Source organism: Pomacea canaliculata, linkage group LG6, assembly GCF_003073045.1.
Source record: "Pomacea canaliculata isolate SZHN2017 linkage group LG6, ASM307304v1, whole genome shotgun sequence".
Taxonomy (NCBI): Eukaryota; Metazoa; Mollusca; class Gastropoda; order Architaenioglossa; family Ampullariidae; genus Pomacea; species Pomacea canaliculata.
The window spans coordinates 23,333,498-23,347,982 of record NC_037595.1 but is presented as its reverse complement, the minus strand read 5'-3'; the positions used below and the strand labels follow the sequence as shown (position 1 = coordinate 23,347,982).

The 14,485-nt window shown below is 39.8% G+C and overlaps 1 protein-coding gene across 1 annotated transcript in view; it reads left to right on the top strand.

Annotated features, from left to right (window-relative positions):
- The window catches only part of LOC112566557, a 39,169-nt gene extending 30,897 nt beyond the window's left edge, over window positions 1-8,272 (top strand). Inside the window, exons 7-9 of the mRNA XM_025242787.1 lie at window positions 5,671-6,155; window positions 6,440-6,790; window positions 7,012-8,272. Coding sequence (XP_025098572.1) covers window positions 5,671-6,154 — 484 coding nt within the window. The 3' untranslated portion in view covers window position 6,155; window positions 6,440-6,790; window positions 7,012-8,272. The remainder of the gene's footprint in view (window positions 1-5,670; window positions 6,156-6,439; window positions 6,791-7,011) is intronic.
- The last annotated feature ends 6,213 nt before the right edge of the window (window positions 8,273-14,485 follow it).

Here is a 14,485-nt window from a genome sequence, read left to right as displayed (position 1 = left end):
GGAGAGAGATTTCACATCTACAATAGTCACAACATCATCCTTTTCTAGATCCATATAAAATAGGTATTTTTGTTTCCGCAGTATCTATGCAGGACTCTGACTTGAAGCCTATTTCAATTTAATATCTTTAACATTGGGCTATTAATTTGAAGACAATGTGCCGATCAACATTTCTATTTAGTCTTAATTCCCATTTTGGACACCATGCAGTCAGGTCATGTTAGGTGCATGTATACTGGTTACCCACTGTATTAATATATAGGTACAGTCTTGCACCTTCTGTATAAGATGAATACACTAAGCGTTTTATTTGTGTCATAGATAAGCGATGAATTACATTCTCTCTGCTACATGTAATTTACTACTTATGGCTTTATGCAAACCATTCAAAGAGAAAAATTAATGTTTTTATCAAAGTTAATATCCGTTTTAACATCTTGACGTTATAGGTAATTCCTCTTTAATCCAAGTAAGTGTTTAATTAAATATATCCATAATGTCCCTCCCCACCTTCTAACAGAAATGGTTTACTCCCAAATCTTAATTGTTGGTTACCGAAGATAGGCCTGGTATAATCTCTCAATTTTTTTTTTTTTTTTACACACAACACTTTCTCCAAATATCTTGTACCATCCACCCAATAAACTATTTACATTTACAAAAAGAGGCAATTGCTGAGGCACGTAAAATGTCTATGTAGTTTACATTTTATGTGAGGACATAAATAATCTTTTTTTCCAACTATGAAATTTGCTTTCCTTTATGTTCTGCATCCATGATAGTTTTAAAAAGGCATTTATATAAAGTTCTAACATCAGGTTGCCCAACCTCTATTATACACTTTTTAAATAGATACTCTTCTTTTAATTTTATCATTTTTTTTCCATTCCCCAACACAAAGGAAATATAGATTTCTGAATGTATACAATATAGTCTGCGAGGGTAGGCAGCAATAGCCACAAGTGTATTAACTTTGAGAAGTTACCGACTTAGAGTTAATAGAAGCTATCTTCTGCTAAACTTAACAGATTGTTCCTATATATGGACGACATAAACGGATATAAATTACTGATTATGACCGCTGCCCTATTACCAAATCCTCGATCCATTCGGCAAAGTTATTTCCTCATCCCTCCACTCAACATTTTCAAGATCAGTGGTACCTTCGAAAAGGCGAAAACCGAATCTCAGCTGGTCCACTGCAAAGAAAAAAAATAAAAAAAAAAAAAATGAATAAATTTCGTTTGTTTAACTTTAATTTTGGCGCGCATGTCGGCTTACAGCGGTGACTTCACAGATTGGGTAATTTGGTTCCTGTCTTCTGTACTACATTCATCAATACTCATGAATTTACGAAAAAGAGTTGAATTCCATGAGCTTGTTCAACTTACAAAACACTAACATTCTCCAAAACAAAGCCAAGGAACTCACCCCGTAAAGTAACAGTGACAGCCACAATCACATTTACCTAAACGCTACATACCTGGTCCTTTTTTTTAAGTTCAACTGAGACATGAAAAATTAATTCTCTAAAGCTGCTAAGCTTGGTTGTGAATTAACTGGATTGGTACTTCAGATTAGCCTACCCAATGTAATTTTTTTTTTACTCGATTATGTTGTATCTCTAGGAAGTGGTTTGCCCTTTCAAGATATTAAACAACAGACAGGCGCTTATGTTGAATTTGACCCCAACCCGTCACGGCGCACGTACCCGGCAAGAAGATTGTCCTCATTTTTGGCTCTCGTCGTGGAGATCGAGGGCGGCAGTCAGACTATCATAATCAGATGACAGGCATTCAGGTTCACAACCTATAACAGTTTTCTAAAATCCCTAAGATTCGTGCAAACCCGACTTTTTATTTTGTTTACAGATACGAAAAGTTCATAAAGTGTAAGAAGTCTTACTTTAATTATGTTTGTAAAAAAAAGAGAAGACTGCTTAATGAACAGTAGTAAATCTTCTTAAATTGTACACATCTTGTACAACTGTGTGATGAAAGACTATTATAATATAATAAATGTAATGCAACTGTTATGTATTTATAGTGTACTAGTCTTTTATAGACAACTAAGCTACTAGAACAATTTCTAGACGATAACAACGAAGTTAACCATAAGAACACTAAATGGTTCGTTCTGTTTTGTTTAACCTTTGGGTATTATTCTGTAATAAAAGTACAAGAGATCTACAAACACCAAAAGACAGCCTGAAATTCTCTTTCTTTTAAGGGTTGGTCAGAGACGAGAAGTTATAGTATACTGATAATTTGAAAGTTTAAAAGGCCGTCGATGATTAAAGCACATGTGTGTTTATTTGCAATAACTATTTTAGTAATCGAATATCATGGGAGTTGTATACAAAGTCAAATCGGAAAACAACAGAATGTTACACAAACAGAAAAATTTCAAACTCGTTTGTTAACAATAGGGCAGTGCATTTTAACACTGTAACTTTTTGTAGAGTTAAAAACACTACACCTAAAATTCACGATAATTTATCTTTCTTTTACTTAAAAAGCTTTCTTCAAATGGTGTTTCATAGGCTAATAAAGTATTAATAAAGCAAGCACTATTTTGACATTGTAAATGTCTTAGTAACTTATTTGATGATTTGAATCGATGCAAAAGAATGTTTACAGTAATGTTTTACATGTAACCGAAACATCTGCAGGAATCCTTGTTAGAACAAGCCCAGGCATTCTGGCTGCAGTGGGTTGAGGCCGCGTTCCCTGAACTCGACTCTCGCTCCTACTTCCTGCCCCCTGTCTACTTCAACCACGTTCCGATGATCAGACAATCCATTAGTGGTCAGGGTCTTCTAGTTGTTCCATTCCGCCCCATTGGACAGGCTGGTCAGTCAGCACCTGGGATAGTCTGCCGTTCAAGTCCTGCTACTACTCAGCCCTCCATCCCTCAGCCTCCTACCGTTCAAGACAGTGATGTAAGAGATGATGCAGCCATGCAGCGGGTTCTATTTGTCTTACAGAAATGTCTGAAGAGAACAAAGAAGTTTTTTTTGGAATGAGTCAGCTTCAGTTCGGACAGTACCTGGGTGAACCTTGTTACGCTGCTGCAGCTGCCCAGCTTCCCCTATCATCCAGTCTTCCTCCTGCTCTACCCAAAAACTGGAAACAGGGGGACTTTGATGTGCTGCTTATTCACCGACATTACGGTTTGGTCGTTTGCGAAGTGAAGTCCTTTGGTCAAGATGTTAGCAAACTGAACATGTCACAGCAGGATATTGATAACAACATTAGAAAGAAACTAAAACTTGCTGTCTCACAGCTGGACAAGGCGGAGGCCATGTTGTCACACCTCGTGTCTGACATCGCCCCCAGACTGCGCATCACAAAGATGATCGCGGTGCCGAACCTCACGGCTGGACAAGTCCAACAGGCCGTCTCCAGCGACCCACAACTGACTGGAGTAATAGTCTTCTTCTATACTTAAAGCTAGTAGATCGTGCTTTGATTTGTGTGTGTGTGAAGAGATACTATTTCGTCAGTGGAAAATGACTAAAGGTTGTTGCAGTATGAAGTTTTTTCTTGATGTATTTTGTTTGGTAACTGTTATGATTTGTGATGTCTGTTGGCGATGTAGGGATCTTTTCGTCTCCTTACAAAACTCTGGAATCGATTGCCCCCTTTTCAAATCAAAGGTTATAAGTTAATTCTACTAGCATAAGCTCTATCAAATGCCACCTACAAAACTGCAAACAATGATGAGAGACACACAAATGCTTTAGTAGACTAATGTTTCATTATAAAAATAAATAATCTAATATTTTTCACATTATATATAACTGCACGTAATTAAAATGAAGCAAATAACGATAAAACAGCTTTTCGTTCTTAAATTATTATTTAAAGCTTCGTTTTTGGTTTAAATTTAACGTTAATGTTATATAAGTTATTTAAACTTTTAGTTTCGTAAAATGTTCGGAGTCGGTTATTTTTATTCGACGCCAAACGCTTACCTATAAATAACTTATTTGCCCGATCTATTGTTTTTTCTTTTGTAAGTTTCCTTGTTTCTCTCACAGGACCTGTGTAGATGTCTGGAAACAAAAGATCCCGCCGACATCCCTGGACTTTGTCTGTGCTCTGATCAGGTGTCTGACCCTAAGACGCCATGGGACGTCAGTAGTCACGGCTGGAAGGAACTCAGAAACTGGTGCAGCGACGGTGGCTGGTGCTGGACCTGACAGTCGCATGACCCAAGAAATTAGTGGTACAAGAAATTAGTAGCCAGGTGAGTACTAGGTAGATGTAGTTGCTAATGACTTTGGCGAACGATCAAATAAAGTAATTTGTTCAAAAAAGCCAAATACAGCATATAAGGTTATTAAAGAGATGAAGGACAGATTTGATCAGCCGGAAACTGAGATGCATCATTTTTCATAGTTTTTCTCTTTTCTCTGTTACTATAATAACTAAATTACCTTTAGAGAAGCAGCATATGGTAGTCCCCTAAAAAAATAGAAACTTCGTGTAATATTCAATCGGAGTTTTGTGAAAGTATTTTTAAATAAATATTATTAAAGTTTTTTTCTTCTTCACAATTTTTGAATGTTTAGTATTTTTTTTATTTTGAATACATCAAACTTTTTAATGTCACGGACTGACGTCATTTTCCTGTTTTCTGACCGGGAAGCTGTCGTCTGCCAAGATGACCTTTCTTATCATTTCTTACATAAAATAATAATAAATATAATATAATAATATATAATAAGAAGAGAAGAAGAGAAAGAAGAGAAGAAGAAAGAGTCCGATTGTAATGCGCAGGTATCCATTCAAGAGAATGCTCATTGCGCAGAAAAGAAACAAAAAAAAGAAAATAAAATAAAGCGAACAAATATATAAAACACCAAGGAAAGTAAAAAATATACACAGATCAAGTGCTTCTTGTAGTTTAAGACTGGTTTGAAAAGAAACAGATGGGTTTCAGTTTTTGCGGAACGTGGTTGGTGAGGTGATGGGTGGAGAGTGACGATGGCAGAGCATTCCACAGCTTAGTGCCGCGTTTTTTGAAAGGCCCCTGGCTCCAGTGCGCTTCTTGTTGGTGTCTGTCACTGCAGGGAGACAGAAGCGTGACTGGGAGCCTGAGCGCAGGCTAAACGTGACGGCTGGTACGGAAGAACTACTCTCCTGCAAATAGTCAGGAGCAGTTTTAAAACATGCAGGACTGGGCAATGGAAAGTACTTTGGTGGTCAATGCGCTTGTTCATTGGGAGCCAGTGAGCATTGTAGGATTCGGGGTGATGTGCTCAGTGGACGACTTTGCACGGGTTGACAATCCTGGCGGCTGTGTTTTGAACTCTTTGGAGTCGATCCAACTGAGTAGCAGGTATACCCCACAATGCACTGTTACAATAGTCCAATCGTGATGTGATGTGATAACAGAAGATAGTTAAAATCACATGGCCAATAATGACCAATAGACAGGATTAAGTTCTTTAAATGGGTTCTCTATTGTCATTTACTTCATGCTATTTAGAGAGCACAGCAAGAAAGCTTTGAAATGAAATGTGTTCACTAAACTTTTCTCGTTTTTCGGTTTCAACCTAACCACACACATTCATTTCATGGCACGGTATGATGTATCCTGAAGTACACGATGTCTTCTTTATTGCTTTTGAAACTGCGCATGCGACCGATGTGAATGTTGCAGATTTTGTGGTCCGGCCACTACAGTGACTGTACCATGTACATCTCTTCCACGCGTAACTGTCAAAACCCTGGATCAGGCCGTGTCCTTAACGGGAGAGTATAATGTTGCTCAAATAACACTCTTCCCCGAGCAAGTTCACCTGCTCGCCATCGCACCTGCCACAGTCTTTATAGCAGGACCGCCAGGTACAGGTAAAAGTGTGGTGCTGTTCCTGAAGGGCGCAGAATGGCTGCGGTGTGGCGAATACGTCTACATTGTAAGCATTGGGTACGGGAGTCGTGCAGCGTGTTGTATGCTGTACCACATGCTGCTGCAGCATGTAAACACACAACAGGCAGCAGGTGCACCACCCGGTCAGCCTCACCTCCTGCAGTATGATTTTGCTGATGATAAAGACGTGGAAAAGGCCGTCAACGACTTGTCACAGGCGCGCAAACGGAAGGGCCGTTGTATGTCATCGTTGACGAAGCGAGTAACGATTTGAGGTAAGTTGTGTAGCGAGTCGTGGGGGATGGATAAAATGATAGGTCATTGTTTTTATCTAATAACTATCTCAGATGTCTAAAAGTATTTTTTAGTGTATGTTATAAATCAACTTGAGAGGTACAAAAGATCTGTTGTGACAGTAGGTGTTAGATTCTCGAGAGCAGGAAGCAATAAGTATGAGATAAATTATGCACAGACGTCAGTCACCTGTGTCATACACATTAGTACAGCAAAATTATTTGTCACGATCCCCATCCTCTGTAAACACTCATGTCTGTTGCAGGTCAGAGTTCCAGATTTCTGTAACAAGCTGCTGACACAAGTTCCTCTTCTCCATCTGTGGGCGGCAAGTTGTTACCATGGAGACGCACCCGCCGGCTGGCAAGGAATCTTTAACCGACCCCTCCGGTCTCCACCGGCAGTTGTCAGGGAAGTCGCGAAGGATGAGAAAATCACTAAGCACCATCTTTGTCCAGCATACACCGAGCGTGGTGTACCTGACTACACAGACGGTCCACCGATAAAATATTTGTATCACCGAGGTCAGGGTCACTCAGGTAACTGGCCAGATGACTGTGTCACGTGCGGCCGTGAGGTGGCCAGCTTCCTACACAGTCTTCGTGTTGTTTACCTGGTAAGTGAGGGTATTGTAATTAACGTATATTAACAGATTTAATTGTATGGCAAGTAGCAAACCACCCGACAGATCATCTACCTGTGACAGGGGTCTTTGTAGTGTATCTCTGTTATCTACTTCATAACGCAACGATTCTATTATATATATATGTTTGTCTGTGCATACGTTGTATGACTTATTAGTGATCTGCCAAATCAACACATTTTTAATGTTAACAGCTGACACGCCAGCAGTCTCCGCCACCAGCAGCCATAAACCACCCGGCCTGCAGTGGAAAGACGTGTTAGTGTTGCACTGGTATGTCGCTAGTGAATACTCGGGTGTGGTTACTGCTTTTAGTGAAGCGGGTATCCCAGTGCGGGTGATGGAAGATGATGACATCGAGGACGTGGCTACAGCCCGCAGTGACGTGGTGTGGGTGGCTGATGGAGGTCGTGTTCGTGGTTTGGAGAGAAAGATCATCGTCTGTCTGGAATCTCGTGTTGAGGATTTCTCTGACCGCCTTTATTGCATGTCGCGGTGTACGTCACAACTTGTGGTTGTCTCTCCTGAAGACAAAGCAGTAACACAGCATTGTTTTCTTTCCTAATCTCAACTGTCTGATTCTCCACCAGCATGTCGTAAGGCTGACATCACCCCCTGCCACTGGCAGAAAACAAGGTGAGGGTCATTCTCAACATCAGTGAGTCATCATCATCATCATCAGAAGGGGTCATTGTGCAGTTTGACGGTGTGGCCTGTGTCTATGAGCTATATACAGGAATAGACAAAGGTCACAAAGATACAACTACAGTGCATCTATCTCATCACTCGCCAACAGGATTGCATTAAACGGATTGATGTAGAAAACTTAGATCGTGAGTTGTTTTATGAACAGAACGAATTTGTATTAACCAAAGAGTTACAACATCTCAATAATTCTCCCACATTACTGTAGTCTGTCGCCATGAACTGTGGACAGTCATGACTTGTTATGGGCTGTGGCTCTTGCCTTCACCTGATCCATGCCTACTTCACAGTGATCTACGGTCATATACTGCTTGTGTATGAAGCTAGCAGTCACATGTGTCTTGTGTATACAGATGACGTCACATATATCTTGTGTATACAGCTGCGGTCACATATTACTTACCTTTCACTTGCCACATGGAAATTTGAAAAATTATTGTTCTAAGCAGGTTTCTTTACAGTGGTGCATCCTTACGTCCTCATTTCATGTCACCACACGTATAATGATTTTTTTCCCACAACACATGAGCCATTTGTATAGACACAATTTATAACTCTCCAACTGTGAACAGACAACACTACTCTTTGTAAAATAGTCTTTAAACATGGTAATAATTAGTGTGAGTTTTATGTACAAACTTTTTAAATTAGCGGCTTTACCATAACGTAAAATAGTATAGTATGCTTATAAATTATGAGATATACTATACTGTGACCCAGTCAAGAAATTCAAATAAAAGGTTAATTTTACTCTTTTGTTTTCGTCTTTGCTTCTTTAACATGTGTGTGTGTGTGCAAACGTGAGACGTTGACCCCCTAGGTCCGTGGGTAGCAGTTATGGTGTAACACTGACCACCCGATGGCACTGCAAGGTAACCTCCGCTCTCCACCGGCCGTCGTCAGGGAAGTTGAGAAGGATGATGACATTGGACCTAAGGTTAAACCGTACATTGAGCGTGGTGTGCCCGACCACACAGACGGCCCGCCAGTGAAGCGAATGCATCACCGAGGTGATGTTGACTCAGGTGACTATCCAGTCGACTGTGTCACGTGCGGTCGTGAGGTGGCCAGCTTCCTACACAGTCTTCATGTTGGTGTTCCAGGTATGTCTGAATATGGCAAAGGATGACGCCCATTGACAACTGAAGATTTAATTGTGATAGTTTATAAACAAGTCGCTAAGATCATCTTTCCATGACCCACGAAAACAAGGACAGTGTGTCGTCTGTGTTATAACAAAGTGTGATCATTGTTTTCTATCTGTGTTTCTGTCTGTGTGTGCGTTCTACCTCTCACTAGTGACAACGAACTAACTTCAAATGTTAGCAGGGAATGTCCTAACATCTACGACGGTCACCTCTGTCAGCGGCAGTTCGACACCACCGGGGCTGCAGTGGCGAGACATGCTGGTGTTGTCTTGGAGAGATGTTACTAAAACCTCGGGTTGGTGATGGCGCTGAGTGAAGCGGGTATCCCAGTCCGGGTGATGGAAGATTCTGACATTGAGGACGTTGTTACGTCCCGCAGTGACGTGGTGTGGGTGCCAGATGGAGATCTTGTTCGTGGTCTGAAGAGAAAAGTCGTTGTCTGAGTGCTAATAATGATGAATATGCCACAGACCGTCTTGACCTCATGTCCAGGTGCACGTCACAACTTGTGATTGTGTCCCTTGACCCCTAACCACCTGAACTTGGATAGCTCGCACACACCTCTTACCTGTTATCGTCTTGTGTTGGTCTGTGGAACTTCCTTTGTTGTATCATGGCGTCACACATAATATAAAATACACGACGGGATTATATTTCCAAATAAAACGAGATCGAGTTTTGAAGATGTAAGTGACTAGGTGAATTATAAAAACATGTCTGTCATCTTTTTATGTTTCATATTTTTATAGTCTTACAGAAATAAATAAAGAAAGTATTTAAAATCCTTTTAAATGTTTTTATAAAGTGCACGAGATTATACACAGACGATCGTACATTCACCACTTGACCAAATCATGACACAACTAAGTAAGCGTCAAAGAACTTTTCATTCTTTCTGCCAACACTTCCTGACACAGGCCATGTCCTACAGTCATAGCAGATAAATTCTCTCTCTCTGTATCTTTCTTGCACACGCAGTGTTCTGTGTATCTTACACTGGATGTACAGAAAGGACAAAGTTATCTTTACAGACTAAACATCTGTATCAAGTATCTGACGGAAATAAACAGGAAACGAGTTATGGCAGCAACGTGTGGCAACGGAAGCAAAAGGACACAAACAAGGCCACAGTCAACATCACCGAGAGGCTTGAGGGGTCATGTGAGGTCAATAACGCTGAAGTCTTCACAGTGCATTAAACTTTGTTTGTGCTTCCTACTGATGAGGATCCACATATGTATTTGAAGTGGAGTGGTTTAGCTACAATTTGCATTTCATTGAAAACATCAAACATGACCTCTTGTCCCTTCTGGCTGCAAATGTCCGAAAACTTCACAACAACAAATTGCGCAGGCACTGCTGTGTGCTGTTCTCGAAAAATGATGACAGATATAATTTGGCGGTCAGACTCTTATTTTCTTCTTTTGCAAGTTTTAAAAAACTTTGAACTTACAAATCTTTTGGAAACAATGACACAGTTTCAGCGAATGTGTTGAGTGTGTTGTAGGTCTGTACAGCGTACGAAACCTATTCCAGTATAAGTCAGTGTAAAATTTACTAAAATGACAATACACACAAGTATTATAATTAAATAAAGTTTTAAAATATTTAATAATGGCATGATATGCATGTGACATATAGTAGGCCTATGTGTCTCAGCATTTGTTGATATTTATTTGCATATGATGGTAGACTTGCAATGAGTAAACAGCAAATTTAAATAATACAATTGCAATTAATAAAATGTGTTTCTTTTTTATAACTACTTTGAGAAACATTTATTTCATCACCGTTTATCTCAACATTTTGAAATTTCTTGACTGTTACACTTTGGTGATGAACTCATCATGGATGAGATGAAATGCATTTTCAAATAAATTCAAAATTGTAGTGCAAATTAAAATTCTATCGTTAATCACCGGTGGAGTCCGTATGAACCCCAGGTATGAATGTCACATGCTTACGGATGAATTCCAAGAAATAAGCATCGCTTCATATAAATTTTCTCCTCGCCTTCACCATGTGTGTCTGACCTAATGGTACTTCTTATCTCTGTGTCGAAGTACTTATAGCGTCTGTCTCTTTAGAACCTATTTTGGTGTCTTTCTCCCTCTCTTTCTTCAGTCGAGTAAATGCCTCGCATGCTGGTGGACCTCACAAGTTGCTTCGTTATTGTACGATGATTAGAGTAACTATTTGTGACATAATTGTAAAATAGACGAACAAGGAGTACAAGCTAATATACGGCGAGGACGGGAAGAATTTGAATGATTTATGGGTGTGCTGATTCTGGCTGGTGTCTGTAAAGCTCAGGGTGAGCCGATAGAACTGTTGTGGAGCAAGAAGCTATTATTTGGTGTATATCAGCGCCTTGAATGCCTACATTGTTTGGACCCCGACCTGCAGCGCAGCAAAAGTCACAAACGACGAATCGTCCTGATGAAACTGGGCAAGGCACTTGATGGACTTGAAAAATCTAGGGAAGAAGAATGTTCCGGAGAGATGAGGGCAAACTACACACGAACTCCATCATGTTCCCAGCCTTCAACAGCTTCACGGAATGCAACTCAATTGCCAAGAAAGCGACAGTGTTGCTATTTTTTCTGAAATTATCTATAATTTAATTTTTCATCATGACCCGTGGCATAAAACCTGGTTCTGGAGACTGGAGGGTTCGTTGCAGAAGACCCTGGCATAGTTTTATTTCTATATTGTTTTTGAACTAGCCTTGGTGTATATTAAGTAAAATAAAATATGAAAAGAACACCTTTTCTTTTTGTATGAATCTTCACACCAACGAACTCCATTTATTTACATGTTCAAAGTTTAAAAACATATCTCTTTAATTTATAATAGCCTGGCAGGTATTATAAAATTTATGAGCTAGGTTTGATTGCTCTGGTTAAATGGTGGTTAATTAATGGTAATATCTTTTTATCTTTTTCTACAGAGCTTTAGTAAGAATGTATGAATACTAGGGATACATGCTCCTAATCTACAATTTTGAATTGTAAATTTTGTCATAGTTGTAAAAGTCAAAAATAATAATGATTTAGAAAGAAGTATCTCTGTGGGTTTTTTTCTCGTTTCCTAGAGGCTTTCCAAAAGCGTTTTGATAGGTCTTTGTTAGAGTAAGAGTTATCGTGAATTTCTTACAAGGGATAAGGTTCATAGTTTACGTTCTCTTTGTCGGTCCTAATACAACTGACAGCACAGTTCACATAACAATGGACACGTGAACACACTGTCCACACAGAAAAGATTGCATCAAACTCACGCACTTTTGTCCCATGAATAAATCCAATACATTTTGTTCTCTAATGCTTATTTTGCAAACCAGAAAATACAAGGCAGCAAAGTGTGTTTCAGTAAGTATTGCATGTGATGTTCAATCTTCTCATTTTATTACTCCTAAGAAAATGAATAAAGCTATAACAAACTAGACAAACATCTTGTGTAGATTCTAGACACACAGACATAGCTAATTATCGTTTTTTTATATTAATTCTTCCGTGCCTAAAGGACGGTTTATAACTGACATATTTACCATGTCTGCTGAGAAGGATGAATCACTGCTATGCTTTTTAATTCTTAAAACTACATAGTGTGCAGACATATGACACTTTCAGCGGTTGTTCGCGACCACACTTTGAGAACCACTGGCTTACATGACCCCAGGGTCAATAAAATGCACTCTTTGTGATTATTACAAGTAGTTTTAAAAAAAGGAAAGTTATAGTGTAATTCCAACAATCAGTAAGACAATTATTAAAAAAAAAGTTCACAAGCCTTTTGTTTCTTGCCGAAACAGGTCCTGAAACTGGCCGAGTTCATTCGAGCACTCTTCTTGATGTCATTTGTCTTCACAAGGCGAACACTTTGCTGTAGCTGACTACAGACTACCGCAGGGACAACCTTGGTTTAAACACAATGCCAGAACCTATAGATTCCAAGAAAAAACATAAATCTGGAAGATTCCATACTTTTCAGATGACTCATGAAATGACAACGACATACATATATAAGTAAATGTACAGTTATAGGATCAACTCCGTGCTCCGTGACGTTACAAGTAGTATAAGATAGATGTAAAATGAGCTCCGGTCACCCACTACCATCACTACTTCTACTACTACCACTACATTCGTGCGCAGTTGAATACGAGGTAGAGAACGGGTGAATGATTCTGTAGTTGGTAAGAAATTGGCAAAATTCTACTACTGACCCCCCGTATCTGTCATATCACCGATGTAAACGACAATAGCAATAACGTAACAGGCATTTATTTCCAGTATCTGTAATATGAGATATGTCTTTGGTTACTTGCATTTTTTTTTTTTACATCATACAGTGTATAGAACAACGGTAACATCTAATTGGCACAGAGTGCATTCTTAGACCTGGTGTGTATGCATGTATGTACTGTTGCACGTATGTATTCTGTATCTACCTACGTCCTTGTGACGTATCTAAATTACCAAGTTAACGATAAACCGCAACAATAAGATTAAAAAAAAATCAAACTCATTCACATTTCGAAGCTTATTGTATAACGTTCGGCAAACTGTGAGTAGTTTGTTCCTTTGTGACGTTTGTGAGTGACGTCCTCGATTGACTGACGCGTTTGTTACAACTAGCGCGATGTGACGTCCTCGACACTAACATGATTCCAGCGCTGAACCGTAAACATGAGCTGTAGCTCAGTGTGTACACACATCGTTGATATAATAATGCCTTGGTGGTCTGTAGACCACGCTGCAAGTGTTTTATTAGCCGATTATCGTCAATTATATCCCTACGGTCGTAGAGGATAAATCAGATACATCTGTTTTCTAGTTCACTGACGAACAGAAGATAAACATCATACATCTATTTGAGCTTTGCCACACTCAATGCATAGTTTGAATCTTCTGTAGTTGATAATAATTATTATCTGTATTATTGAGTAGACAGCTGCTAAAGCATGTCACTTGATGACGTCAGTGAGAAGACAACGAGTATATTTCCTTTATAGACATAACGGAGTAGTCTTTCCGTCTAGAATTTTTTTTCTAAACCAAAACTACAACCAAAGAGACTGAGCAGCACTGCGCGAAATTTCGATGAGCGGTGATAATAGATAAAGATGTGAATGCAGCTGCTGATCAACGAGATGGTGTAGACGATGGCAGTGACAGCCACAAACACGTCTTTGCACACACCGGAAGCTAAACAAATCGTCAGGAACCCAAACACGCACTGACGGACAACAAAAGGCGTCACGGTGATGACGTAGACGCACGACGTCATAAGAAGCATTGTCGTCAGAGCTCTCTGCTGACGGTCGCTTTCATTGGACATGGAGCTTGTCTGACTCCTCCACGCCATGGCGGCCCTCAGTGTCATGATGGTGACACCTGTAGTGACACAGATTATCAGCAGGGTGACGCTTGACACACCCGTTCCCAACACAGTGTAGATGAACGTGTGCAAAGCAGATATGTTTTGTATCAAAAACGTCGTTGGAACGAACGTCCATTGACCTTTACCGGTTGTTCCTGTTTCAAAGGTTGATAGGAAAACGGTATTACAAGATAACACGCTTGGAAAAGCAAAAAGCTTAACAACATCATTGCAAGCCATCGTCCGAGTTCGCATCAAAGACGCGACATGGAGAGGAAACCTGACACACACGCACCTCTCGATGGCGATCACCATATTGATACACCCGGATGTCGACCTGAGACCGTACAAAACGCCTCCTCCATAGACAAACGCCTTGGTAGAATATTCTTCGCTAAGACTAGTGTTGAAAAACCATATGAGAGAACTTACA